We start from the raw sequence: 27,866 nt of genomic DNA on the forward strand, positions 1-27,866 counted from the left end.
TCTCCTATAGACATTCCCACAGGCCAACTCACTCATCGAGACTGTCTTCCTAAGTGATTCTAGGGCTGTGCAGACTGGGTGGTTAAAACTAACCATCATACTTTGTAATTTCAAAATCTGGAACAAGTCATTTAAACCCTTGTGGACAGTATTATAGCGGGGGTTAAAAAGTTGATACCGGTGTTTAAACTAGGTGCTCATTTGAGATGGTTGTTGTGTCCATTAAAGCATAGCCACGTCCTGTGCACAGCAATGCACACAGTCTATGTGCATTGTCATCAGCTCCAACTCTAATGTTCTCATAATCACCATCAGAGAGATTAGTAGAAAACAACACTGATTATCATGCTACTCCATCCTTGGAACAACACCCTCACTTGGGGTCTCATGGATGGCAGGCTAGCCTCAAACTCCCTGCATCACTGAGGGTGGCCCTGAACTTCCGAACCTCCTGCTTCTACCTCCTGAGCATGGGGTCACAGTTGTGCATCACCACTTATAACGTATGTGATGCCGAGAGTCAAACCCTCATGCATGCTAGGCAAGCACTCACCCAACTGAGTAGCATCCTGGGTGAACAACGCTCTTTTGCATGTGATGTTTTTATCCCTGTTTGACCAGTAAGACAACTGAAGGAAACTGACACCAATCACCGGTCTGTACCTCGGGCCCCCATGTGGAAGTCTGGCTCCAGAGTTGGGGAAGCTGTGGCTCCAGAGGTAGCTTTTTCCCCAGTGTGTAAGCCAACAGGGACTGGCTCCATCCTGAGACCTTCTATCCCCATGCTCAGTGCAAGTTGCCTGACACTCAGGGTTGGATGTGGTCATTTGGGGGAACCTGGCCTCATATGGCTGCTAGACAAAGACAAAGCCTCTGTTACAGATCCAGACGCCTCCACCGTGGGTCTTGTAACGCCTGTCCTAGCGCCTAAACATAAACACCTGAAAGCATAGTCTCTAATAGCAAAGCTGGCATCCAGACATTGAAGGGGGACTTTGTGAGCAATTTAAGAGTCACTCTGTGGAAAGGCTGACATTAGTTTTCTTCCTCTGCCCTAAGGGCTTAGCTGTGTTTTTAATGTATGTAAACATTTCCAAGTGTGGACATGAATTCTTTGACACAGATATTGTCTTAGACTCATGCAAGGCCAGTCACTTTTATGTCGCCAAGCCTGACTGATAAGCAGTCTAAATTAGACGTCTCAGGGGTGAGGCATTATGAGGATGACTGGCTGTGAGGACATGGAGAATGTTTTTCTGCATATTGGATTCCCCTCTGTTGAAACCTCCCTCTTTGCCTCCTTCCACCCTTCCTTTAGGAGCTGGAGGCCCTGTTGTTAGTCCTGGTTCTGTTGTGGGCTTTCTGTTCAGCACAGGGCCTCATACTTGCTAATCACGCATTCTGCCACTCAACTAAACCCTGATATTGATTTGTTTCCATGTGTGTGGGCACAGGCAGCGAGGTGCATATGTAGACAGAGGACAAATACGTGGATTTGTGGATTCTCTTCCCTTTCACCTTTAATGTGAGTTCTGCGGGTTGAACTCGGATCATCAGGCTTGCACAGCAAGCCCCTTTACCCATTAAGCCATCTTACTGAACAACACTATTTTTTTAATAAATAAAGCAGAAATATGTAACTATGAAGCCAATCCATGCATCATGCGGAGTCCACGTACTCCATAGATTCCTTGATTGTTGTCCTTCTGTGCTTTTCATTGGCAAACACAGCCTGCAGCCTGAGTGACTTGGCAAGACAATCGGCTGTTCTGGGGGCTGCTAGCCTTAAGGAACAGCCTTGTGTGGAAGCCTTGAATGTTGCAGTTTAGCATCCTGGTCTTGTTGTTTGTTTAAGTAAATGTATTGTGGTGGTGCCTTAGGTAGAATGAGTAATCATTGCTGTGATGGGGCGCCATGACCAAACCACTCGGGGAGGAAAGGGTTCACTCAGCTCACACTTCCACATCGCCGCTCATCACCGAGGGAAGTCAGGACAGGAACTCAAACAGGACAGGAACCTGGAGGCAGGAGCTGATGCAGAGGCCATGAAGGGGTGTTACTCGCCGGCCTGTTCCCCATGTCTTGCTCAGCCTGCTCCCTAATAGAACCCAGGATCATCGGGTCAGGGGTGCCCCCACCCACAATGGGCTGGGCCCTCCCCCATCAATCACTAATTAAGAAAATGCCTTCTAGGTTTTCCTGCAGCCTGATGTTAGGGAGGCATCTTCTCAATTGAAGTTTTCTGTCCTCAGATGACACTAGCTTGTGTTGACATAAAACCACCCAGCCCAGGTGGCGATTCTTCTGCAAGCATCACATCAGATGTGGTTATTTATTATTCAGGAGTAAACCTGGAATGTTTACCCATTTCCCCTAATAACTGGATGCTAAGCTCACAGCCTCATACATGCTAAGCATGTGACTGACTGCTGTACTACAGTATATGTTCTTTTCTTTATACCTGCCCTCAGGGCAATAGCTCAGGTTCTCTGATAAGAGTATAGGGGAGTATAGGGGCCCTTCTTTAGGACATCAAGCAGAGGAAATGGGGAGGGAGAAAGGGAGGAAGGGAAGGACGGAGGGAGGGAGGGGAGAAATTAATTTATAGATGTGTTGTGCAGCCTCTTCGTTGGTTATCAAAAATGCATTCCTTCAGGGAAAAGCTCTTAGGGCAGAGACACAGCAGTTTGCGGTGAGACAGCACAGTACACTTTAGTTTGGGAGATCATCTTAATTTCAATCTCCATGATGCAGTATGGAGTTCATTTGGGTGCCCTGAGCCCTCTGGCTCCCAGGGCCTGGATTTCATTGTTGTGAGTATTTACTGAGGCAACACGCTGGACCCACAAAGAGACTTTTGTTGCAGTTGTGGGGATTAGGGCAGCGTCTATGCCCCATGTGGCTGCCAACCACCCACTGCATCCCTTTGATGGGCACCTTCCCCAGTGAGATCACGCTTTGCCCAGCAGGCTCAAGTCTCATTAGGAATTCTCCCTAAATGATACAAGTAATCTCTTGCCTACAGCAATCCTGCTTCACCAAATATATGGGAGTATATTTTCAAACAACATCTTCTTGCTGGCTAACTAATCTCAAAATCTAGCTTGCCTACTCAAACAGATGGTTTGCTCTATTACCTATGCAGCATATTGTACTAATTTTATGTGGGCCTCAAAAGGCTGCACATCTACCCCCTGGAGCCTCTAATCTTTGGCCCAGTTGCAAACTGATCCTTTGGCACATCTGTTAGGCACTTGAGCCACGCCGCCGAGCAGGCAAGGCTTTGCCAACCGCAGTGGCTAGTGCTTCACTGTCACGCTGCCCCTGCACTGTTGTCTGGCCTGACACCCTCAGTGGATCATCTCCTGTGAAGAGACAGAGAAGAATAAATCCAGTGCCAGCCTTCAAAGAGATCCTAGCCAACCAGCAAAAGCTTGGGTCATCATCATCAACATCGCCAGCACGGGGCTTTAGAATCAGTGTACGAAGGACTCTGTGAGGTTCCGGGTCATAGGAGCACAGACAGCAGACACATCAGACTTCAACTTGAGATGAGACCTGAAGCCAGAGCCTGCTGAAGGCTTGGGGAATGTCTCTAGCAAGGCATTGTGGGAAGGGATGGGGGGACTAGTATCGGGGAGATTCGTTAGAAACCCCTAGATCATTTGAGTCAAGAAATATTGAGAACTGGGTTTATTTCAGTGATGGGTACAGTGGCAGTGGGCTTCAAAGCAATGCACAGAGCCAGGGGTTTTGTTTGAGAGGTGCCACAGTTACAAATGGTTCATTAGTTGTGAAGCTGAGTAGAGGAACCAAGTGTGGAGCCTGGCTTTTCTTTCTTGGCCACCGAGCTACATTCTGAAGTATAGTGGGCAACTTCTTGTTCCTGGAATCTGCCTGGAGGGAAGGAGATAAGGACAAAGTGAAGTGATCAGGCCATCTAGACAGGCATACCATTCCCCCCACCACCAGAAAGCTATGCCCCCTGGGGAATAGCTGGTCCAGCAGCTTTGGCTCCTGGGTCCTGGTGTCAGCCACAGCAACTGATTAATTCTTGCCCGTCAATTATAATGTTTGTGTGTGCATGTTCGTGTATTTGTTTAAACCCCTTGTTCTTCCTCCCCCACGGAGCAGGGAGCACTATCTTGCCCTGCCTCATCAGCAGTCTTCATTAACTCTCCGAGCACAGGTGCCTTGTTTTGATCAAGAAAACGAGCAACAACCACGGAAACCTCTGAGAAATATAGCTTGCTTCCACACATAGAGAAGGGGCTGAAAAGCATAACTTACCAATGTTTAAAAGCCTGTATAGAATGTAAGCTGTATTCCAGGACAAGGGCATTCCCATTCCAAACTCTGCCCCTTTCCTCTGCCTAGCACCTACACTTTCAAAGTTGTTGAGGCCTGGCATTTGCTTCAGGAGAAAGCCCATGTAGCTGTGCCCTGGGCTGTGGAAGGAGCAGCAGAATATGAGCATTAGACCCCCCAGGAAGCTGAAGGCAGGTGCCAGGAATGATGGCAGCATCACTCTCTGTCACCAGCAAGCTGATAGGCCCATGCAGAATTACAGCCACCGCTTATCATCCGTCATAGCAGCTCAGAAGTCCACATCAAGCACCTGCAGGTGTGTGCAGCCCCTCCTCCGGCAAGCCTGTGGGTGTATCTGTTCACCTCCACATCATGGAAAGATCACTCATCCACTTTCTAGGCTCTAAGCACAGCTTACTTTTCCAAGAAGTATCATGTCAGGGCCGCCAGCATGTTCTATTCCCTTCTGTATTTACTGATCGTGACCCAAGGGTCTGGAGATAACCCACCTAAACTCCAAGCTGACCTGTGAAGTGTGGTTCCCACAAACAGGGAGCCCATGCTCCCAGGACCAGGTATCAGCCAATAGTGTGGGAAGAGTGATCTCCCTGGTACAGACACGAAGGGCATTCAGCCATGGGTCTATGTCCTGTTAGCTATCTGGGTAAAATCAATCTCCATAGCGATAAGACATGCAGAAGTGTCATTTCCCATGTCCCCTGTGCAAGCAGGGCAGCCCCAGCAGGAAGCAGGCCACCTTCAGCATCAGAAGGGTTAGAGAGAAGGGAGAGCTGCATTGGGCACAGCCACACGGGTTCTGCTTCTGTAGGTGTCTGTACCACTGTGGAGAGGAGAATGATTCATCTCGAGGCCCAAGTTTAGCACGGGGAAGAAAGTAGGGCTTTGTAAATTTGAATCCCAGTTCTTCAAGTACCATCTGAGTGTCCTTAGATAAGTTGCCCAGCTTCTCAGAATTTTGTTGTTCTTTGCATGGGTTGTAATAACACTGACCTTGTGCTGTTTCTCTAAGGTTTAGGAAAAAGTCTTGTCTGTACTGCTGGTACATAGTAGGTACGTAAACGGTAGCTGCTACTTCTGTGCCTTCACCTGGCAGTGCTTAGAGATGTGTTTGCTTTCTGTTTTAGTGCCACCACAGACTTTGTGTGCAGATACTGAGTATGGCAACGGTATCAGCTCTAGGACTTGCCAGCGAACAAACCCTCAGAGCTGGCTGTAGATGGGCACAGTGTAGTCACATGCTTCCTGTAAAACGTTGTCTTGCAGAAGTCGATGGAGTCCAGAGTCCACGCTCCATCTTTCAGACCTGTGTCCTTCCCTAGCACTCCGCACCCTTGGGATTGTGGTGATAGCGTGTGCACTCAAGGGACTGAGGCAGAAGGATTTTGAGTTTGAGGCCATCCTGTGCTACATAATGAGACCCTGTCTCCAAAGTAAGACTGAGTGTGTGTGTGTGTGTGTGCATGTGTGTATGTTTGCTCACATGCCTGCAAATCATCAGCCTGCCATGTGGCCTCCCTGCCTCCATCCTTGTTCTGTAGACATGGTGGTCTCTTCTCACCCCATCCTGGACGCTACTGGCTGGGCCAAGCCTTGTCTTTACCTTGTCTCTCTGGGACAGGCACTTGGGTCTTCTTACTACATCTTCCTCCATATCCATTGACCCTGTCCCAGCAAGCAGGACAATGCAGTCACCCCAACTACATGTTCAAGTGCTGCCTCCCTTTCTGAGCCTCTCTGGATGTTCTTTTTGGTGTCCCAAACCCACTTCTCCTCCCCAAGCCAGGAGATGGTCGACACCACACACCTGCAAGCGGCTGGCATCCTGTAAGGCATAGTTCATCTCCTCCTCAGAGACAGTTCAATCCCTGGGATGTTTTCACCTGAGCTGGTGGGCATAATAGCTCTACCAGAGATTTACCTCATGTAGATGTTAGCCTGATCCTCAGCCCTCTCACCTGAGGACTTAGCTCAGCGCCTACTTTCTCAGCCTTCACTGCCCAGCCTCTCTCCTACGCCACTGAGAGGAAGGGTCTTGCAGTGGAAATTCCACAAAGGAAATGATGTTCGCATCCTGGCATTTATTCCTCTTGGCAGTGCCCAACAGCTGTTGACCATCTTTTGTGAAATCACTCAAAAATGGCAATTAAGTCACCCCTCAGATGTTGCCCTTTAAGAACGTGTAATCCCATTCCCGTGAGCGCTCCGATCATCCACTGTGTCAGGCCCTTTGTTAATCCACGCTGCTGCTAAGCATTCTAAGTGCACCTCTCTTCATTCCTCTCTGCGTGACATGGACCTGTTTTCATTGATGCACCAGGTCAGGTACAGCCCAGCCGGCCTCAGAAGAGCCTCTGGCTTTGGCTTTCCTAAGGGTCACCAAGGTGATGCCAGGAGCGTAGCCCGCAGGAGTCTGTCTGGAAAGGAAACCAGGGAAGGACACTTCCTACCTGTATCCAAGGAAATAATGTTTGTTATTACTGCTGTTGCTGTTACTATTAATTTTCCCTTGAAATGTGTGAGGCTGGCAGATAAGGCTGAGTTCTGTTTGCACACGAAGTGAGATGACTCATTTGAAGGCCTATTCTTGTCCGAAACAAAGGCTGTCTGTCCCCACCCCGCCTGCCACTGAACTTGCCGCGGGGACACAGTTCCTTTGGTACAGGGGTCCATTTCCTGATCTCATCCCGAGCATCCCTGGGCTTTGAGCACCGGGGCCAGTTCTGTGGACACCAGCTGGCCAGACCTGGTAGAGGAGCAGGACCTGTTTGCTGAGACCTGCTACTCCAGTGGTGCCTTTCCCCGAGTGGCCAGCCAGAACCACTGTCCTGGTCCCATGTGGTCAGTCAAGTCCGCTGAGGGTGTTCCAGGCCTTCTCCCAAAACTCAGGGGAGGCCAGCGGTCCCCCTGAAGGTGCCCCGAGGTGCAGACTCCTTCCTTCACCCACACCTCTGGGCCCAAAATTTACATAGCACTTGGCTGTTTACAATGGATTGACCCTATTAAATCATACATAGCAAGTGATGAAAAGGCCCAGTGATGGTGGCACTCAGCTTTCTTATGAGGAATATTCAGAAATCCCGCTGATTCTGAAGACCAAGGAGACCTGAAAAGGTAGCCCCTCTGTCTTCTTAGGTTCTCTCCCCACCTTCTGCCTACTAGTCATATCGAGAAACACTGGCCGTAGAAATTCAGACCCCGCCTTCCCGAATAACCCGTGTTTCTTCCCTAATAGGTGCTGTCTCCCCAGCCCATTGAAAGTGATCCTTGGCCAAAAGCCCATGTGGACTACACTTGGCCTTCAATTAATTGCATATTTCTATAACTTCTGTTGTCAATAGAGAAATTGTCGGGGGTTGGGGGTTGCTCTGGGGCTTAAGTTTATTCATGTGTGTGACTGCGTTCCTATGCCTATGCGCGGTTGCCAGATGACAACACTGGAGAGTCAGTTCTCACCTTCTGCCTTGCTAAAGCAGGGTCTCTCTTGTTTTCTGCTCACTGGCCCACAAATTTCAAGGCAGTTGTCCTATCTCTGCTTCCCCTCCCATGACAGGAGTTCTGGGATCGCAGAAGGCATGCCGCCACATCTAGCTTTGTTTTTTGTGTTGTTGGGTTTTTTTTGTTGTTGTTTTGTTTTGTTTTTTTTGTTTTTATTTTTATGAGATGGGGTTTCCTCTGTATTGTTCTGGAGGCTATCAGTCCAGCCCAGCCTCAAACTCACAGAGATCCGCCTGCCTCTGCCTCCCGAGTGCTGGGATTAAAGGTGTGCGCCACCACCGCCCGGCCCACATCTAGCTTTGTGTGAGGGTTCCAGGATGGAACTCTGGCCATCAGGCTTGAGTAGCTAAGGCTTTACCTACAGAACCATTTCCCTGCCCCAAGAAATGTGTTTTTATTCATTCAATCAAATAAAAGTATCTCCATAGAAACCCGCTCTCCTACCAGGGACATGGTGAGTGCTGGGATTGGCAGCTGGAGAGCTTCCATCCTTCAAGGAGACAGTCGTTCAGTCCCAAGTATGCCAGACACTGACCAAGCTGAGGACAAGGATGGAGCTCACCCAAGGAGGCAGGCTGCCTTCTTCTGGCTGAAGGCCAAGAAGCAAACCCTGGGCATGAATAGGGATTGTCTGGAAGGGGATAAAGAGGGGTGGGTTTGCTGTAAACAAACCTTCCTTGTGATGCTGAGGGAAGGCCAGCAGCTATCGATATACCGGATATGTAGTGATTTCATAGGCCAGTGAAGTCAGCAGGGCAAGAAAGCAGAACAGTTTCAGCCAGTGTAACCGCATTCAGAACCCTGCACAGAGCGATTTGGTGTGGGCCTATCCTGAGAACAGACGCCTGGGCTGAGCACAGTGTGCCCTGTTCCTGCAGCCAACGTCGCTGCCCGGTTCACAGACGTGTTGCCACACTCGCTTCCCCTTCTCCAGCAGGGAGCCAGGCTCCGTGGATTCTAGGAACGTTCCTGGACCCCCTCAACTTCACCTCAAAGCATTAAGAGCACCTGCTGCTCTGTGCCTGTGACTCCTCGGTTGCCATGGACACCTGTGTGCCTGTGACTCCTCTGTTGCCATGAACACCTGTGTGCCTGTGACTCTTCTGTTGCCATGGACACCTGTGTGCCTGTGATTCCTCGGTTGTCATGGACACCTGTGTGCCTGTGACTGCTCAGTTGCCATGGATACCTGTATGCCTGTGACTCTTCTGTTGCCATGGACACCTGTGTGCCTGTGACTCCTCAGTTGCCATGGACACTCATGGTGAAGAGAGCACCTCCTCTGCCTAAGGGCTTAGCTGGTCACCTGTGCTCAGAAATGCTTTTAACCATTCTGTTCTCGTTTTTTGTTTCTGAAGGCTCGGCCTGTCTGTTGAGAACATCGTCCGTGATTGGCTTGAGTGTTCCGGAATACCTAAGGTACCTGAGATAACTGTTTGAGGGACAGTGATGTTTTTAATATGTCTATGAAAGTCTCGGCTCCTGGCAGTCATTGGCTTGAGTACTGTGGATGTTACATATGGCTGCTGCATTGTGTATTAAGTGAAGTCATCCAAAGCATGCTGGGTATTTTGGGTAGAGTCCCCTAGCAACAGTTTTATACCTTCATTGTCTTAAGCAGATAGCTTCCTGTTCTGCCCTGGGTATGGCCAAACAGATGATCTGGTTTGCCCCAACTTTTACCTGACCATGGTACTTATTTTCGTCCCAATCCCTGCCTCTCAACTTCCTCCCTAGTATACTTAATGGACTGCACCAGGTCACTCCTCTAACAATTTTGTCATTACTTTGTCTTGGGTCGCTGTGAGAGAGAAACCTTTAACAGCCCTATGGGAAACACCTACCCCAGAGCAGAGGTGTTTACCTCTGTGCTTCTAGAGTCTATCGGGTAATCCAGGCTCCTCCCTTGTCGCCGGAATGCTGGGCTAGGGACCAGGCTTACGGTTGTAGTAGGCCTTGGTGGCTATGGAAAGTTTGCCCCTGTATTCAGGCAAGCTGCCTCTGTAGACTGCTTATTTCTGGTTTCATGACTGGTTGTATGAGCTTCTGCTTGGGGGTGTCTTAAGTGTCAACGAATGTCTGCGACCCATGAAACGCAGTGGAGGGTATTCAAATAGCCTTCAAACCAAGAGAATTGTTACTACCAGCCACCTTTAGCTCACCGGGAGACACTGCCCACAGTTCAGAAATGGACGCCACCCGGCTCAGTTACTTGTTTGGTTCAGTCTCTCCGGGAACAAAAAAGAAAAATGAAAGCTAAACAAAACCAGTGAGGTGAGGCTGCACCAGGCCTGGAAGGCAACACTTTAAAGTCAGGCGTGTCGTGAGAGCCTGTGGTTTCTAACAAGGTGACTTCCAACAAGATGACTCACTGAGAACCAGCCTCACCCTCAAGTGTTTTAGGTGGGGGCGTAGCTGGCAGTCTCTACGGAGTTTACTTTGTGGGCCTGCGCCAGGCTGTAGAAGGCTCCTGGGCATTCTTGGTATTCTTGGTGTGGCTGAAGGCTGGGGAGAGTCGGATGCTCAGCCACTCCCCAGTTCCCTGCTCTAGAACAGGATTTGCACCAGCTCGCCAGGAGGGAGGAAAGTCCCGGAACCCCTGAGCAGCAGCGTAAGCATGCCCAGAAGCAGGCTGCCCCAGATAGAGTACTTCTGAGCGACTTCTTACAAACTGCAGAAAGGAATAAGGAAGAGTGAGATTCGCCTCTGAGCGGAACCTTTTCTTCCAAAGTTCTAGTTGCGTTAGTGACAGCTTAGCACAGACAGACTTTCTACACCTCGAGCTGACGAAGCCTGCTGTCAAAACAGCCAGGTGCAACGAGGCGGCGCACCCGCTGTAACTTATGGTTAAGGCCGACGACTGGCACGTCCCCGAGTGCCTCGCTGTTCAGTAAAAACAACAGCAGCAGACAGACAGAAACCTGATTCGGTGCGTAAGTCTGTCTGGCAAGTGATCGCAGTCTTTTCATTGTCCCCCTCCCCCACCCAGTTCTCTGGTCATTTACGCGGCTGCTGGTGATGTACCTGCTCTCAGCCCCCTTCGCACTCCTTGTAAGTTTCTTTTTGTTCCCACTTGAGTGAAGCGCTTGGCAGGGCCTGAGACCCTGTCGTGGCAGGAGGCTGCAGTGAATGGGACACCCTGTTCTCCACCCCGTCATCATCACCATATAAAGTTACTAGCGTGCCTGCTCCCGGGCGGCGACGGCGCTCTGCCCGGCCCTTTGTTCTCTTCAGAATTTCTGTCCTCCAGCATTTGAATTCTCTGATGACAGAGACCCGTGTTCCCTCATGAAGTTTCCATCCCACAGGCTACAGGGGCTTTTCTTCTCCTCAGGAAGGTCTGCCTCATCTTTTCCTTTACGGCTATGCTGAGTGGGAATTATAAAAGGAAAGTAAGTGGACACAGCTTCAGGAGCCACAGAAGTAGACAGGAGACCCACAGAGACAGGAGAATTGGAGCCAGCCTCTTTAAAGACTACCCCTCAGCCCCATCACCTTTGACCTTGCAAAGACTGAAGTTGCCTGTGTCCTCAGTCTTGTCATCTTTCATGACAATTTTTCCATGAAAACACTGCGCATTTATTTTAGGGTATAAAAAGCTTATAAGAAAATTAAAATGATGCAGAGGTGACTTTTATTTTTCATTGCCGTGGTCTTTGAGGCAGGGTCTCCTATAACCCACACTGGCCTGGGACTTTCTCATAGCTGAGGCCGCCACACCCTCCTGTTAGTACCTCCTGAGTGCCGGGATTCCAAGCATGTAAGGCTGTGGCTGGCAGGCAGGGAAAGCACTTTGTTTGGTGTACATCTTTTCAGGCGTCATTCAGGACCTATAAGTACACATGATGTCCTTTCTCTACCTTTTTTGTTGTTGTTGTTTGGTTTTGAGAATCAGGAGGCAGAACTCAGGGCCCTGAGCATGTGGATATGCTCTCTACCATTTATAAAGTAAAGACAATACACCCCTGTCTCCAGGCCAACCAGAAGCAAAGCCTAAACTGTGGGGCCGCTGCTATGTCTGTCTCAGTAGTGATCCAGGCCTGTCGACAGCCGGCTGTGAACCTCACACCTGCTTTCTGGGATGTGTAGTAGGTGTCCAGCCTTTCAAAAATAAATTAGAACTTCATGCTAGGAGTTTTTAGACAGTGTATCTCCACTATGATTGGGCGCCAATTGAAGGCAGGGATAATGAGTTCACTAGACCCAAGAATAATGATAAATGGGTGTTTTATTGGGGAACGGCTTACACAGATAATAGTAAAGAACCACGGCAGCCTTTCTCTGCCCTTCTGATCTGATTCATGACCCGAGAGAGAGAGAGAGAGAGAGAGAGAGAGAGAGAGAGAGAGAGAGAGAGAGAGAGAGAGAGAGAGAGAGAGAGAGAGGGAGGCTGTCTCACAGTCCCTCTTTCCAGTTCCTCCACACTTGAAGCCATGCCCAAAGGGGTGTGGCCACTAACACAATTACCCTGGTAAGACTAGATGGGGCTATACCACTACTTTCCTTTTTTCCTTTGATGTAAGCTGAAGAGCAAGTGTTGATGGCTGTGCTGCTTCCTGAGAGATGGCACCAGACTAAATTTTGTCAGCTCCCCAACCCCATGTCAAGAATAGTATATAGCTGTCTCCTGGTGTCCACCAGGGATTGGTTCCAGACTTCCCCCCCCCCCAGGATACCCAGCCCTTTTATACAATGCCTTAGTGTATACATACAGTCACCTCAGTTCCCCATGTGTGTGAGACCCCAGGCAGTGTGAAGACTGCTGGCTGTTGTCACACCATTGCCCAGACACTTGACTGGCATACTCAGTCGGTGCCACCCATGCCTGTTTCTTTTCACGTCTGTCCCAAGGCCCACCTCACCCACATAGTCATGCTTCAACCTTCACTGTGAACGTTTCTGTACAGAGCACTAGAGAGGGCATTTCTCCATTCGGGCTCTTCGGTTCTCCTTGGTTGAACTGCTACAGAGCCTCTGAAGCCTCCTCTCATTCTACCATCCTTCTGGAACTTGTCAAGTCCTGAGGTCCCTGGGTAAGCAAATCCACAGTCCCCTTCCCCAGTACCCGCACCGTTTCCTCATTGTATTTTGTCTGGGGTAGTGCAGTAGCCAATTGGTCATATAGCAGCCAAGTTCTTGTCTGTCTGTCTGTCTGTCTGTCTGTCTGTCTGTCTGTCATCCATATCAATATCAAGCAAGTTTTCCAAAAACACAGCTCAAAGCCATTCTCAGTGAAACTCTTTTCATTGAAAATGTTCCCAGAGTGCTCTCTGGCGTGCTGGTTGATGCTTCCAATACTGCCCAAGGCTGTCCAGTTGAGAACTGCTTGCCCTATCCTTCTAGGCGTATTTGGGCAGCCATAACTGCCTGACTCCAAGCATCAGTCTCTTTTACACACGCTCTTTTCTGTCTGTCCAGCGTTCTGTCTTCTCTTTCAAATCCATCGTAACTGTCTTTTCGTTGTCACTGTTCCACTGTTCGTGTGTGTCTCCTGCTGTTTCTTACCAACCCCCAACCTCCAGGAAGAGGTGTTATATCTGATGCACCCCCACATTACCTACCCTGCTGAGCGTGTTTCCATTCTTCTGCTGAGCCCCTTTTGATGCTCAGGGGCTCATTGCCTGATAGAGCAGTGACTGGCAACGCACAGCATTAAGTACTTGAACTATATCTAGCATATCCACACACCTAAATTTTATGTATTTAATTACTGAGACAAGGTCCCATGGCATAGCCCAGTCTGAGCTAACACTTGCCATGTAGCCCAGGCTGGCCTAGGACACACAGACCCTGCTGGTTCTAACTCATGAGTGTGGGATTGCAGGCTTATAACAACCCTTGGTATGAGTGACTGAATCTTAAGTCTAACCTTAATTAAATTTATCTAAACTGAAAAGCTAATAAGGTCTATTATTTCTTGACACATCTCAGGGATGATAATCTACTTTTAAACTGTAAATTTTATAAACTAAAAATATAAACCAAGTATTTATGATTAAGTTAGCATCTGGGTTTAAATGTAATGTGTAAAATATCAGATTAAGAAGCTTCATACCACTGGGCAGTGGTGGCTCACGCAGAGGCAGGCAGATCTCTGTGAGTTGGAGGCCAGCCTGATCTACAGAGCTAGTTCCAGGATAGCTAGGGCTGTTACATAGAGAAACTCTGTCTTGAAAACCCAAGGAGGAGGAGGAGGAGGAGGAAGAAGAGGAGGGAAAGGAGGAGGAGGAGAAAACTCATATCAATAAAAAAGAAGGAGAAGAGAAGGAAGGAAGGGAGGAAGGAGTAAAACATTAATTTAAAAATTTCTGCCACACACTTGGGAGGCAGAGGCAGGCAGTTCTCTGTGAGTTCGAGGCCAGCCTGGTCTACAAGAGCTAGTTCCAGGACAGCCTCCAAAGCCACAGAGGAACCATGTCTCGAAAAACCAAAAAAAAAATTTCTGCCACATATCAAAATGTAGTGTTTGAGTGCATGGTAGCCACAATGTATAGTTGGTGCCCATACCTTTGGGTTCTACACAAGTTCAGTCAGTTATAGGTCAAAGTATTTTTTAAATCCATCTCTGAGCTGAACACCTACAAACCTCCTAGAGTAGGCGTGTGCCCTCTGCTAGGTTTTGAGCAAATTGGAGACAGCCAAAATGCTATGTGCTATAGCTGCACCACTTTACCTAAGGGACTGGAGTCTCTGGGCTTTATGCCCAAAGGTGTCATGGACCAGTCCTTCAAATACTGTAAGATAAGCTAACCTATTAAAACGTTATCTGCTATGCCTTACTTTTAAGATGTAGCAACTGCATTGAGTGTCATGCAGCATAACTATAACTGCAGTCCTGAAGCAAGGAGCATCACAAGTTTCAACTGTGTAGACTACATAGCAAGGGTCTGGCTGAAAAATAACCACAAAAATGACAGCCAATAAACTTAATAATTAAAATATTTATTTGTATATGGTGCGTATATGTGTGTATACACTTGTGTGTGTACAGGGGATTACCTGTGCATGCACCTATGGTGGGCAAAGGTTGACACCTAGTATCTATCACTCTTCACCTGAGTCTTTTAAAGATTTATTTTTGTTTGTGTATTTGTGCATGAGTGTGTATATGTGAGATAGAGTATTATGACAGTGACTCTGTGTGTGCATGTGTGTGTGTGTACATATGCATGTGCACTGTCATCAGATCACCTAGAACTAGATTTACTGTCAGTATTGCACCACCCAGCATGGGTGCTGGGAATTGAACTTCTTCTGCAAGAGCTCAGTGAACCTGGAGCTCATTAATTTACTAGATTAGCTGCCCACCAAACTCTTGAGATCCTATTGTGTCTACTCCCCAGCACTGGGATAACAGGTGCTTGCCTCCATGCCCAGTTTTTACATGTCCTCACATCTGCAGCTGAAAAACTTTAACTGCTGGGTGTGGGCTGTGTATGTGTTGCTGAGCAGAACTGTCCTCATGGCCTGTGTGTGTGTTGTTGAGCAGAACTGTCCTCGTGGCCTGTGTGTGTGTTGCTGAGCAGACTGTCCTCATGGCCTGTGTGTGTTGTTGAGTAGAACTGTCCTCATGGCCTGTGTGTCCTGCTAAGCAGCACTGTTCTGCAGCTGTTAGTCAAATTAACATGTGAGTTCATCATACCTTAATGTCACTCACAGAGTACATCTGAGTGGAACTATCTTAAGTTTATAAAGTTTGTGAGTTAACGTGGGGATGGCTAACTCAGACCTCTGTTGCTTATCCACAGATGATTTCAGTCAGAGTTGGACTGCCAAGTTCAAGCAGGCCTCTCAAAAATAGGAACTAATTCCCACCTTGTTTCTGCTCTTAATCTCCACTCTGAGTCTAATTGTTCTCTGAGATCTGAACAAATCCTCACACAGGTCCATCTGCACCTTCACTTGCTCAGAAGAACATACCCAGCAGTAGAATCAGAATCAGCAGGGACAAGGGCAGCAGAGGGGACAGTGAGATCGTATGCCTCTGAGTTCCAGAACTGAGAACAGAAGGGTTTTTTTTTTTTTTGCCATCTTGGTGAAATGCCACTTCTTTTCCAAGCAAACATCTAGAAGTTGCCAAAGGCCACACAAGACAATCATGGGAGGTGAAGGCCCTATGGGGGAAACGCTGAAGTCACAGAACTAAGGAAAGGTCTGCTGCAGAGGGTTTGTGTTCTTGAAGCTGCGGATGGGCTTTCTGTGTAGAGAATGCCAGTGGTTTCTCAGGAGGATGACTTGTAGGCTTCTTGCAGCATGGTCATGTAATGTTTTCCGCATAATAGTAGAGGCTACTAGAATTCCTAATCCCAGGGCATTTATAAAAATTCGACACTTAATGGTCAGTCAAGAAAACTTAGACTATTTTGAAATTTTCATCAGGTTAAATTTCTATTCACCATGAGGCTGTCGTTTCTTGTCAGTAGTGGAGGTGCCCGTGGCATGGTCTGTGTGGGTGCGTGGATAAGTTTGCTGTCATTTTGTTTAGTAGTTAATCTCACTCTCGGTGACTGAACATCTTGTCAAGGCTTCTCAAAGATCCACGGAGCGAGCTCTCTGGCTTGCTTCAGGCAGCGTCTGAAATGAGCGTGACTCAGGGCAGCCACTCACTGTCCATCGAGGTGCCTGGCTCTCTGCACAGATTCCTCAAATTGCTGCAATGTTCAACTTAGCCACTTTTTCACTTTTAGCCCAATTTTCTTTAATTTCCCCACTTATAGCTCAATGCTCTAATTCATTTGCTAGTCTGCTGTAACTAAGTACTCCAGCAGGGTAGCTTTAACAGCAGTTTTAAGGCCAAACAGTTGGCTTCTCCTGAGGCCTCTGTCCGTGGCTTATAGATGCCCCCCTGGGTGTGTGTGTGTGTGTTTGTGTGCACGCGTGCACGCGCATGTGTGCATTCATGCAGCATATTCATATTTCCATCCCTATCTCCTTCTCTTGTAAGGACACCAGTTGCACAAGATTAGGGCCTGCACAAGGGGTTTCATTTTGCTGTGATGGGTCCTACCTCCAGTACAGTCACTCTGAGATACTGGAGGTTTATGACATCAACTTGAGAAGAGACATAGGTTAGCCCACATCAAAGCTCACCTCTCATTTTCTGACAAATTCCAAATTTCTAACAAATCTTTAACACAACAAAGGTCATTGGAGCCCAGCCTCACAGCTTTTTAACCCTGTGGAGGAGCACTCTCTGAGCGTAGTTTTTGGTCCCAAATGATGCTGATTACTTAGTCCAAAAAACTAGAAAGCCCTGTCTAGCGGAATAAGTGAGAAATAAGCAAAAGAAGGGTTTGCTCTTCCATCTTGCAGGGGGCAGGCACTGGCGTTGTGCGCTACTCAAGAATCCACTCTGACCCCTGGTGACAGTGGAAGGACCTGGCATGCACTGTTCCGGGATCCATCCTGACACAGGCCTCCACGATAGAGCAGGACGCACCATCTCTGCTGAACCCTCCCGCCCCACCTCCTTTCCTGTGCCCAGGCGTCCATTCTTCATGGGGGGCTGTGGGTGGAGGGAAGACAAGAGACGCTGTCCCTAAGTTGCTATGAATTCCATGGGGGGGGGAAGCATATACTTAATCAACCCACTCCAGAAAGCAACCCAAAGTCCAGCTTTAGAGAGCTTGTGGGCAGGTCACTCCCTGCGATAGAAGCAGAGAGGACAGCGATACTGGACGTTGGTTCTGGAGGACAGACGGATTTGAGGTGGAAAGCAAGAAGGTTCCTGTGGGTGGGGACAGACGTGCCCGTGTGAGCCATGCTAGGTAACCAAAGTCTGTGATGAGTTTGTGTCAGAACCAGGACTGAAGTGAAAGGGATCCTATCTGGCTCCAGGAGCAAACTCCTCCCTTGCCAGAAGAGTGGCAGTAGCAACACTTTCCAGTCAACCCACACACTCGGGCTCAGCTCCTTCCAAGACCACTTGTACCGTGGTATTTCTGCCCCAGTGATAGAAGAGTAAATTGCTGTTGGAATCCACCAGGTGATGTGTTGGAGTCATGATTTAGCATCACGATCATTCCCGCCTCCATTAGGAGCAGGTGTGTGGTTGCTTGTTCTGTGTAGAGAGAATTATATGCTAAGGGGGTCAGTTTGTAAGGCAGGGCACGACCAGATCCCACGGGCACTTGAAATTGGTGCAGGGAGGTCTCACCAGAGGCTTTTGAGGGTGTGACAATTGCTGGAGTGGCAATTTCACAGCACGGTCAGGTGGGCCAGCAGACCTATTGGAAAGAAAGCTCCCCTGGGTGAAGGGTTGCCCTTTCTCCTCCCCAACAGGGTGGAGTGATTCAGTGGAAGGGAAGGGAGTTAGACCTTGGTTTTCAACCTGGAACTTTCCTGTCCAGAGTTGCTCATTTACGTGGATATTTTAAAAAAGTAGCATTAACTATCGGGCCAATAGCATGTAACCAGAGAGTGAGTGCCTAGGGTGGGCTCTCCGTATCCACAGGAGTCTTTAAAGAAGGTACAAGAGCCAGACAGTCTGGCCTAATTGATGAACCTTAGGCCAGTGAGAGGCCCTGCATCAAAGTGGGGGATGGGGAGCAGGCCTCCACAGACATGTATATACATGCACCCACTCCTGAATGTATACATACGTATGCATTAAAAGCCAGTAAGTATGTAGCCTTGTAGAGCAAGCCAACTGGTTGAAATACCAATTTTGTAGTGCCCAGATCCTGGCAAGGATGGGAGTAGGCCCCAGAGAATTTGGTATTGGAATGAGACCAAAGCCCTGTGTCCTTTTGGATCCCAGATTAAGCCTGTGTAGGTGGACACGTGCTGGTAGGGACCCAAATGCAAGGCTTCTTGTGTGAGTGCCTCGCCCCCGGGCTGCTCCTCAACTGAACATGTATTTTTAAAGTGAGCTCATAGAACTTATGTATGATTCATGGGAGAGTGGCTTTCTTGGTTAAAGAACATTATAGGACTTCTTTTCTTGAGGAGAAAAAAAAATGAAAATTCTAAACTAGGCCAGATTGATGCAGATACATTCAGACATGTGGCACCAGCAGAAAGAAATCTAGTATTTGTTTAGTAAACTAAAACAAATCCATTTTGCCTTTGAGGCAGAAGAAAAGGGAAGCCAGAGCGATGAGCTTTGGAAAGCTGGAGAACTAGGCATGGTAGCACATTCCTCGGATCCCAACAGGGGGCAGAGAGGATACGCTGCACACTAGGGGCCATCTTGCTCCATAGGGCTATGATCCAGTTCCTACCTCAAACAAGGAGAGAGAGATGGAGTTGGTAGTGAGTGGTTCAAGTGAGTTCTTAAAGAGAGAGGCTGAGTCCCTGGTAGGAGAATAGCCCCAAAGGCTTGGGTCAGAGACCACTTGGTCATCAGGATCACTCAGGAGCCACATTAAAGCTCTCAGGCTCAGCCTGTTCCTAGTCTGCATGAGCAGATCTGGGGTTGGTTGTTAGGATCTATAATTATGCTATATTCTGGGAAGTCTTCTGTTAAGCTTTCCTTTTCTAAGTACAGGCTTAAGCACTTAGCCTCCTTCAATTTCATATTCTTCCCATATGGTCCAGAAACTTGCCCTGCTGTTTAGTTTGTTTGTCCAAGCACAGCAGTGTGCTGACGACTAAGGGAGGTGCTCATCTCAGGTGCAAGTCAGTTATCCATATATTAACATGTCTGACCAGCAAGAGATGAGAAAACTGTATACGGGGCTTGTTAGCCTCAAAAGTTCTACAGACGGGCAAGCATCACAGGTCTCCCTTCATTCAGAGAGAGAAAAGCAAAATGTTCCTTTATGCCTTTTGTCTAAACGTGCCTAAAGAGGAGGCCCAGTAATGTTGCTGTTTGGAGGACAGGCCAAACCCAGAAGAAGCCTCCTTGATTTGGCTTTTTGTTTAAATCATTAGCGTATTTACTGCTTACAAAGCAAAATGCACAGAGCCAGCAGTGCCGCCCACGTTTATGAGAAACTGCCACACTCACAGTAGATCACCGTGGCGGTCCTTAACATTGAAAAAAGCAGAACCTATTTGGGGTTGGGATGATCAAACCCAGATGCTTTTCTAAAATTATATTTTCAGTGCATTTATATGTCTGTTACAAAGTGTACTACATGCTAAAAATATTCTCCTTTGTAGGCCAAGGGAAATTGCAAACCACACTGAGGGAACACACACAAGATGGTTTTTAAGTGTGCTAAGGGCACCCTGGTTGTTACCTCAGCTTTACAACACACCACCATTTGTGCCCCCAAAGCTTCACAGTTCAAATGTTCTTTAATTTCAGCCTCAAAAACATATGGGGGGGGGGAGGAAGCCAAAGTCCATACATAGACCTTAAAGCCAGGGCTCCATGGCAGCAAATGAATAGGACTTACTGGAGACGACTCCTTTGGTGGTTCCTTATGTTTCCTGGGATGGGGAGTCAGCCCTTGTCAGCCAAAGGTTCCATCTCACTTTCTCTCCTATGTCCTTCCCCCCACGGTGCAGTCGCCTCTGCTCTGTGCCACCAAGCAAACCCTCGCTTCTCTTCAAGACCCTTTGTGTTTATATTTGTCATGAAGTAGTCTCCAGAATTCTCACAGGCCTCCCTTCCTCGAAGTGTGTTTCTTTTATGACTGGTTTTGTAGTTGGGAAACATCTGCCTGAGTTTCAACAAATCCTCCTAGAAACTAAGTATGGCAAACCCAGAATATATAGTTGCCTACTATCCGAATGTAGTTTTTAAATCTGCAGTGGGCTCATCTTCCTCTGTCACTTTCCAGCTTACTTATTAAGCTTTTCTTTTAATCATATGTCTTGGTGTGTGCACAGCTCAAGAGACCAGAAGAATACATCTGATCCCCTAGAGTTGGAGTTACAGGAGGTTGTGAATCACTGGATATGGGTGCTGGGGGCCTAATTTGGATCTTATGGAATAACAGGAAGTACTCTAGCTACTGAGCCTTCTCTCTAGCCCTTCTATATATATATATTTTTTTAGTTGGAGTCTCTCTCTAAACCTGGAGTTCACTGGTTACTAGAGTGGCTGGGTATCCAGTCCCTGGGTCTTTTTTGTCTCTGCGGCCCAGTTCTGGTATCATAGTTCATGGGATCCAAATTCAAGTCCTCATACTTTAAAAGCATGGATTTTACCCATGGAGCCATCTTCCCCAGTCCTAAGAACTGTATTTTTTCAAAATCTAACTTCGTTCCTCTTCCCCATTTTGCATAGTAGCAAACCCAGGATGAAAGCAAAGCCACTGTTTTATTGAAGAGACTCTGCTAGGTACATCATGCATGATAACAATGTACTTCCACTCAGAAGTCTACAAAATAAACGTTGTCGTGCCCTTTTTATAGATTAAGAAACTGAATCTTTCTGACTTGGAAGCCCAAGTTAACTAGTGCATTGAGTTTCTGATGTTTCCACAGCTGAGACCTGTCATGCTGATACATTCATTCAGAGAGCAGGTAGTAGGAGTATCACATCTCACTATATGGTCTGTGTTTCTTCGTTTTGACACAGAGTGTTACTATGTATCCCAGGCTGGTCTGGAACTCTTGATTCTCCTGACTCATAAATGCTGAGGTTACAGATGTGACCACCACATCTGGCTCTGTTTCTCCATATTCCTGTGACAAAGGATGGTTCATTGTTTTATATAGTAGTGGAATTATTGGTTCTCCTTTGTGATAAGGGATGCAAGAAAGAAAACTCCTGCCACTCATCATTGGAAGAGACAGGTGCTTGTCTGCAGTGGCTCAGATGAGCCATATCTTTACAGCCTCTATCCAAGGACACTAAGTTCCTGTGGCTGTCAGGTCAGGCTTTTTTATTATGATGTCACAACCCAGTTATTTTTGAGGCCTTTGAAAGTTTACTTTGGTTCAAAATACCAGACAGGCTTTTGTCTCCAGGAAAAAGGTGGGGGTGGAGCGGGTGGAGGAATTAAAGATCACTGTTCTGTCTGCTTGGCCCCTTCTCATTTTACCCTCAGTAAAGAGTGTGTCTGTCACAGGCTCAGATAGGCCGTGTGATGTGAGTGTTCAAGAAGCAAAGACAGAGTGCCTTGGCCTCGGTCCTCAGGGGTACCTCCCCCATTACACCTGGGCCTCATCCCAGACAGCGGAGCCAAATTCACAGGACAGCATCCAAAACAGCAACAGCTTAGATGGCTGTGCTAGCCTGTTTTCTGGTGACTTTAAACCACAGAGAGCAAGGCACGGAAGATAAGAAGCAAAGTTAAAACAGACCACAGCCTTTGTATAATAGGTTAAAACCCACACCAGCAAAAGCAGTCGGGACAAGGCAGAGTTTGGTGGCAGGGTGTTTGTTCACCCAGCACACACGGAGCCTTGGGTTCCATCCATGGGCCACACAAAGGAGGCGAGGGTCCTAGGAGACTGCCAGCTTTAGTACTGTCTGAGGTACCTAATAGAAACAAAAACTCTGATGGGCTCCTGCTTGCTGTGGCTCTCATGGGTACGGCTGTCTCACTCCTGAGCACAGGAGCCAGGCTATGTGTAGAGTGACTGGGTTGATCCCCTCCTGAGAGCAGTTATGTTTGGTATCTAGGGAACAATGAGGGTTTGCTGCTTGGCTGGTCAGTGCGGGATCAAGTTCACATTCCCTGCACCTACTCTCCCACCTCCACACGCAGTGGGTGGAGGCAGAGGGAGGGAGGCCAGGTCCTTTTTCACCGGGGGGAGACGGGAGACGTGAGCTCTGACTTTCCTAATATGGACACGGCTGGTCCTGGGGCACATTAAACATTGATTTAATCTGCTACTGCAGGAACATCTCAGGAAGAAGAAAGGGACCAGTAACCAATCAGTACAGGGCCTTCCATTGTTTTCTCAGAGCACACCCTTCTATGGAGCTAAGTGTTTGGTGAATAAACACCCTGGAAACTGGCTTTCTGTCATAATTATTTATATTAGAGTCAGCGGCTCTAGTCTCCAAAGGTGGTAGATTTTACATTCCTCCATGTGTGTGAGAGAGTTTTATAATACTTGTTAATAGAGATGATTCGGGCCTAGTCTTCTGTTTGCTTATTGTGACTGACTTAGCTTCTTTTTGTAGGCCTGGTAACAGGTGATCTAGTCTGAGGGGGCAAGTTGTATTAAAGAATAGGTTTTGGGGGGCCATAAACTCCCAGGCGGCCCCTCCTTCAGGGGTACATGGAGCAGTGTCACAGCCTTATATCCACACTTCTGTATGTCATACGGTGCCACGCCACATCATACGCCCGGAAGATACCTGCAAGTGCTGTGGACTTTCCAGCTAGTGAAATACCGACACACTGTACAGATGTGTCTGTGTCTTTGGGGAGATGTTTGCCATTAATTCGCCCAGAGCATGAGCGTGCGTGTGTGTGTGTGTGTGTGTGTGTGTGTGTGTGTGTGTGTGTGTGTGTGTGTTTCCTAAGCAAGGGAACCCATTTGGTCAGAGCAGAGTGCCTACAACTCAAGGAAGTCAGCCAGCATGGGCTACTATTTAAGGGAGCAGTCCCTTTGAACACAGCGAAGGAGCTTTTCCATTGGCACAGACTTCCCCCCTGATTCTAGACTAGCTCTGTAATTAGAACATGAGAAGTGCTGCTTTCTGTGGACAGCGCTATAGGCCAGCATTAAGCCAGGCCACCTGAAGACAAACATTGAGGTCTTTGTGCAGGACCCAGAATTGTATTAACCATGAATCTCAAAAGGACTCCTTGCTTCTGTATGGAAGGACCATGGAAATCTTGTACTTGTTTTAAGTCTTTTTGTCGGTATGCTTAATGCATGCCTGAGTTTATTCCTAAATGCAAGCTGTGGGAAATGCTCCCTGTGTCAGTCCATTAACCCATCCTCCTCATCACCACGTCCCCTTCTTCTGCCCATGGGAACTTGCTGTCATAAAGCATGATATGTGGTCACCCTCTGTTTTATTGGCTTTCAAAGTTGGATTTCTTCCAAACATCTATAGTATTTTTGGGGAGCTATTAGCTATGGGGCATTATTAAAACCACACAATTTAGTGGTTCTCACCACTGCTGGCACATTGGGATCACTAAGAAAGAGGTGCCTAAGATGGTTCTGAGGCATGAATCTTAGTGGTCAACTATATGTTGTGATTTGTAACACTCCCACTCCAATACACCCGCTCTTACACATCAACACACCCCAAACACACCCAGACACAACATCCATGCTGAGACACTTACCCACACACATACATACACATGTTCTGGTTCTCTCTCTCTCTCTCTCTCTCTCTCTCTCTCTCTCTCTCTCTCTCTCTCTCTCTCTCTCTTTATATAGTGACTCTCAAAGAGCATCTACAAGTGGGAACTACAGGTAGAAAGCCTCTGTATGTAACTTTGTATTCCACTTTTTAAGATTATAGTGTCTATAAGGGAATGCCAAGGTCACATAAAGAGTTACAGCCAGGGGCTAGGGAGATGGCGTAGTCAATAAAATGCTTGGCGTGGAGACACGAAGAACTAAGTGTGATCCACAGAGCACTTGTAACAAAGCCCAGCACTGGGGAGAGGCAGGTCCTTGGTCAGCCAACCTGTAGCTCCCTTGTCAAGCCCCAGCCCACTGAGAGACCCTGTCTCAAAAGCTAAAGTGGACAGCTCCCAAGGGACCGCACCTGAAGTTGACCTCTAGCCTTCACATGGAACGTGCACCCGTGCGTGCACGTCTGTAGACACACATCCACACATTAAAAAGCTGCAGCTTCACTCACGCTGAAGGGCATATGATGACGCCCGTTCCAGCAGACACAGTGTAGGGCTGGGTTATATTCTGCTGGTGCTTCAGTCTTAAGGTCGAATCCCTCAGGTTCTAGCAGCTGCCTTGCTTCTTAGAATAATTCTGATAGTTACGCCTTGATAAGTAGCAACTGCCTCCTGTCTTGAGTACCCAGCATGTGGCACTGGATTACTGCACTCTGTGAGAAAGATGGCTTAGAGATGCCACACAGCGGATATGGACCCAAACCCCGACAGACAGACTGTCCAAGTGTTCCTAACAGCACACCGTGTCCCTGCATTTCCTCAAGGAGGGTCCTGAAATCAGTGTGGTGTCCTGCTCCTCCTGGCTGACTACACCTGATGGTCTCTTTTGTAGTAGGGGTCTCCATCATGTTTGTCAAGGGAATGACCTAACCATGTACCGGGTGTACATCTTCCCTGCTGGTTTTGGTACCACTGAGGAGGGACATTGGGTCCAGTCAGCATTTTTGTGACACCTGTGTGCTGCATATATATCTTTACCTTTACTAATGGTGTTTCCTAATATTTTCTTTGGCCTCTGTAAAGAATGGAGTCATTATCATATAGCCTTTGCTTTACACATAGCTTCTGAGTGCCTTGTTAATGGAGAGAAATGCTGGAAACGTGGCATTTTTTTTTCCAGCCCGCCAAGGAGAAATGGAAATTAAAGGGGAAAATGAAATCCCAATACTTTATTTATAAACATCTCTCCTACCCAAAATGGAGTTAAGGCAGTTTCCAAAGCAGATAAACATAGCAGAACTTGGCAGGAAGATGGGTGAGGAACATAGTTAATACTCAGCAAACTGTCCCTGGGGTTCCTGAGTCCTGGCTAAGGGGTCGGGGGGGGAGCCCAGAGCTCTAAGTTTGGGGAAAATTGGTAAACTACAGTGACAAGAAGTTGAAAACAAACTAAGAGCCTAGTCTGGTCATTCCTAACATTGATACCAGAGAGAAGTAAAAATGACAAATGTCATAGCCCTCTTGTCTGGTAAGCACAGCAATGAATTTATGAGGCCTTTTCTCTTGCTGTCCCTCCATAGAGGTGGACACCATTCTACCAGACCTGCTCAGTAAGAGGTCATTCCTGGAGCACAGGGAGATGAAGTCCATGGCCGGCTTTCAAAGAGGTCTGACTGAACCTAAAAATGTCCCGCCGGGGAGTTTAAGCATCAGTAGTTCAGCGATATCTGGAAAGGATGTGCTGCGGGTGTGGTCTATCCATCTGTCATCTAAACATGTACCCATCTGTTTTTAGTAGCAACACTATTAGTGACCATATCGGAGAAGATTGCGAGGGTTACAAGGCTTGGGGCAGAGAGTACAGCCCAGTAGTGGAGTCCTTGCTTAGGGTCCACGGTGCCACGGCTCAGTCCTCAGCACTAAAAGTATGTGGGAAGCAGGGAGACAAATAGCATCTTACACACCATGTCCACTTGGTTGGCCTCTGCAGAGGTTTCTGGGTAACCCTGATGATTTCAGGGCTACACTTACAGATGGGAAAACAGAACTCTAGGCAGAGAGCAGAGCCCGTGTGGGCCGGCTGGTAAGAGCCACGCCCCTCTTCTAAACATTATGCTGTGGGATTACACTCACCTACCAGAGCTAAAGTCCCCCTCAGAGAGAAACTAGGGCCTTCATCGTAACACTGATGAAACAGACAACAACATACAAGCTACATACAGTTCTAAACCCAGAGAAAGCAGGGCATAAGGTGTGTTACATTCATGCAAAACTTAAAGCTGTAACCTGTGTCCGTTGTCCGTCAGCTCTTAACCCTAACTTGTTCCCGCTGCTCATTCTAAAGGTAACTCCTGTTCCAGGCCCCATGGGTGCCTGCTGTTTTGTTTCGTTTGTTCATTTGTTGCTCAGACTGGTTCAGAACTCACCGTCTTGCCACAGCCTCTCCAGCGATGACATCACAAACATGGGCCACCAGGCCTGGTGCATGTTAGTTACCTCTTGACTTGCTTGGGAGCCAGAGTCCTTGGGTTCTCTCTGCAGATGGTTCTCCCTTGGCTTTGCCCAGGGGAGCATAATTTGCTGTCTGTTGGAATAATTAAAGGGCTCCCCATGTTTGCCCTACAGGCTTCCTGTGGACTCTCATTCCTCTGTGCTATGCTTCATTCACCAAGTGGAGGCAGGAAGAGAGCACCCACCCCTATCAATACGAGACTGGCTCACTCGCTGCCTTTTCCTGTGAGAAGAATAACTTCCTCTTCCACACACACACACACAAAAAAGATCGAAAAAGAAAACCAAAAAAAGACGTTCTCTCTGAAAATAATCCCCAGTTTCTGTATTGAGCAGGGCTTTTGTTTGAAAGCAGAGGCATTTCCTTGGGCTCTGAAATTGCCTTTGACTGCTATGATCCGCTTTGACAAAAAGTTTTTTTTTTTAGAAAAACTTCCTTTCCAAATATGCCGTCAACTAGCTGAGGCATTTAAAAAGATATAATTCAAACATAAAATGGCCCATTTTTAAAGGATAGTTTGAAAGTATTTTTGCCCCTCTGGAAGACGCTAGACTATCCATCCCCTACTGCAAATTTTCACTGTTTTGAAAGGTTTCTCCACAGCCTACTGACATTTGTATCAATTCATAAGCAAGGAGGGATTTAGGTAAACAACAGAGAAATGTGTTCAGGTTGTTTTGAACAGTAAACATTTATTTTTCTAGTGTTACATTTTTCATTCTGGGTTAAATTCAGCCCCCAAACACCACTTTGAGATGTAATTTGAATTATTGATGTATAGGGACCTTTCATCCGGTTTTTTTTTATTTTTTAAAGTCATTTTAGAACTGTGTTCTCTTGTTTTTATTCAAATGCACAATTCAGTGCTTCTTGTCAATGGTGATATTCTAAAAGCTAAAGAAACTGGAGTTAGAGAAAATAATCATCATAAGATTCCTCCCCCCACTCGAACTGTGTACCAAGAGTTCCTTTGTTCCTGTCTACTTCTGCTTGCTTTAAGGAAAATCCTCCTGTGTGTGTTTATGTATTTACTTAGCGTGTGAATGTGTGTTGGCACAGATGCCCTGGAATGCGTGTGAAGTCTAGAGGAGAACCTTTGGAGTCAGTTTTCTCCTTCTACCACGTGGATCCTGGGGACTGAACTAAGTCTGTCAGGGCTTGGTAGCAAGTGCCCTAATCCACTGAGCCACCCAGTCCTCCTCTTTTAAAACATTGACTATTTGTTGTGTGTTGGGCAGTATTTTAGTGACTAGACAAAAAAGCAAGAATAAAGACAGCAGAACACTGCCCTTCCAAGACTCTAACTTGTGGTTAGGGAGGTAAGACATTTGATCAGTTAATAAAAGTAAATAAACAAT

At 47.4% G+C, this 27,866-nt stretch overlaps 1 protein-coding gene and 1 long non-coding RNA gene across 4 annotated transcripts in view; one reads left to right on the forward strand and one right to left on the reverse strand.

Annotated features, from left to right (window-relative positions):
- Aopep (aminopeptidase O (putative)) overlaps positions 1 to 27,866 on the forward strand; it is a 286,649-nt gene that overhangs the window by 190,236 nt on the left and 68,547 nt on the right. For all 3 annotated transcript variants that reach the window (XM_040756128.1, XM_013119352.3, XM_021232027.2), the window contains exon 11: positions 9,183 to 9,243. In XM_040756128.1, the coding sequence (XP_040612062.1) occupies positions 9,183 to 9,243 (61 nt within the window). The remainder of the gene's footprint in view (positions 1 to 9,182; positions 9,244 to 27,866) is intronic.
- LOC106021808 lies at positions 3,679 to 26,717 on the reverse strand. The gene is made up of 2 exons (XR_001196968.3): positions 26,423 to 26,717; positions 3,679 to 3,897 (listed from the first exon to the last, which is right to left on the reverse strand). It is a non-coding gene; the product is annotated as an uncharacterized LOC106021808 (long non-coding RNA).

This window comes from Mesocricetus auratus, unplaced genomic scaffold (genome assembly GCF_017639785.1).
Source record: "Mesocricetus auratus isolate SY011 unplaced genomic scaffold, BCM_Maur_2.0 Super-Scaffold_100013, whole genome shotgun sequence".
NCBI lineage: Eukaryota > Metazoa > Chordata > Mammalia > Rodentia > Cricetidae > Mesocricetus > Mesocricetus auratus.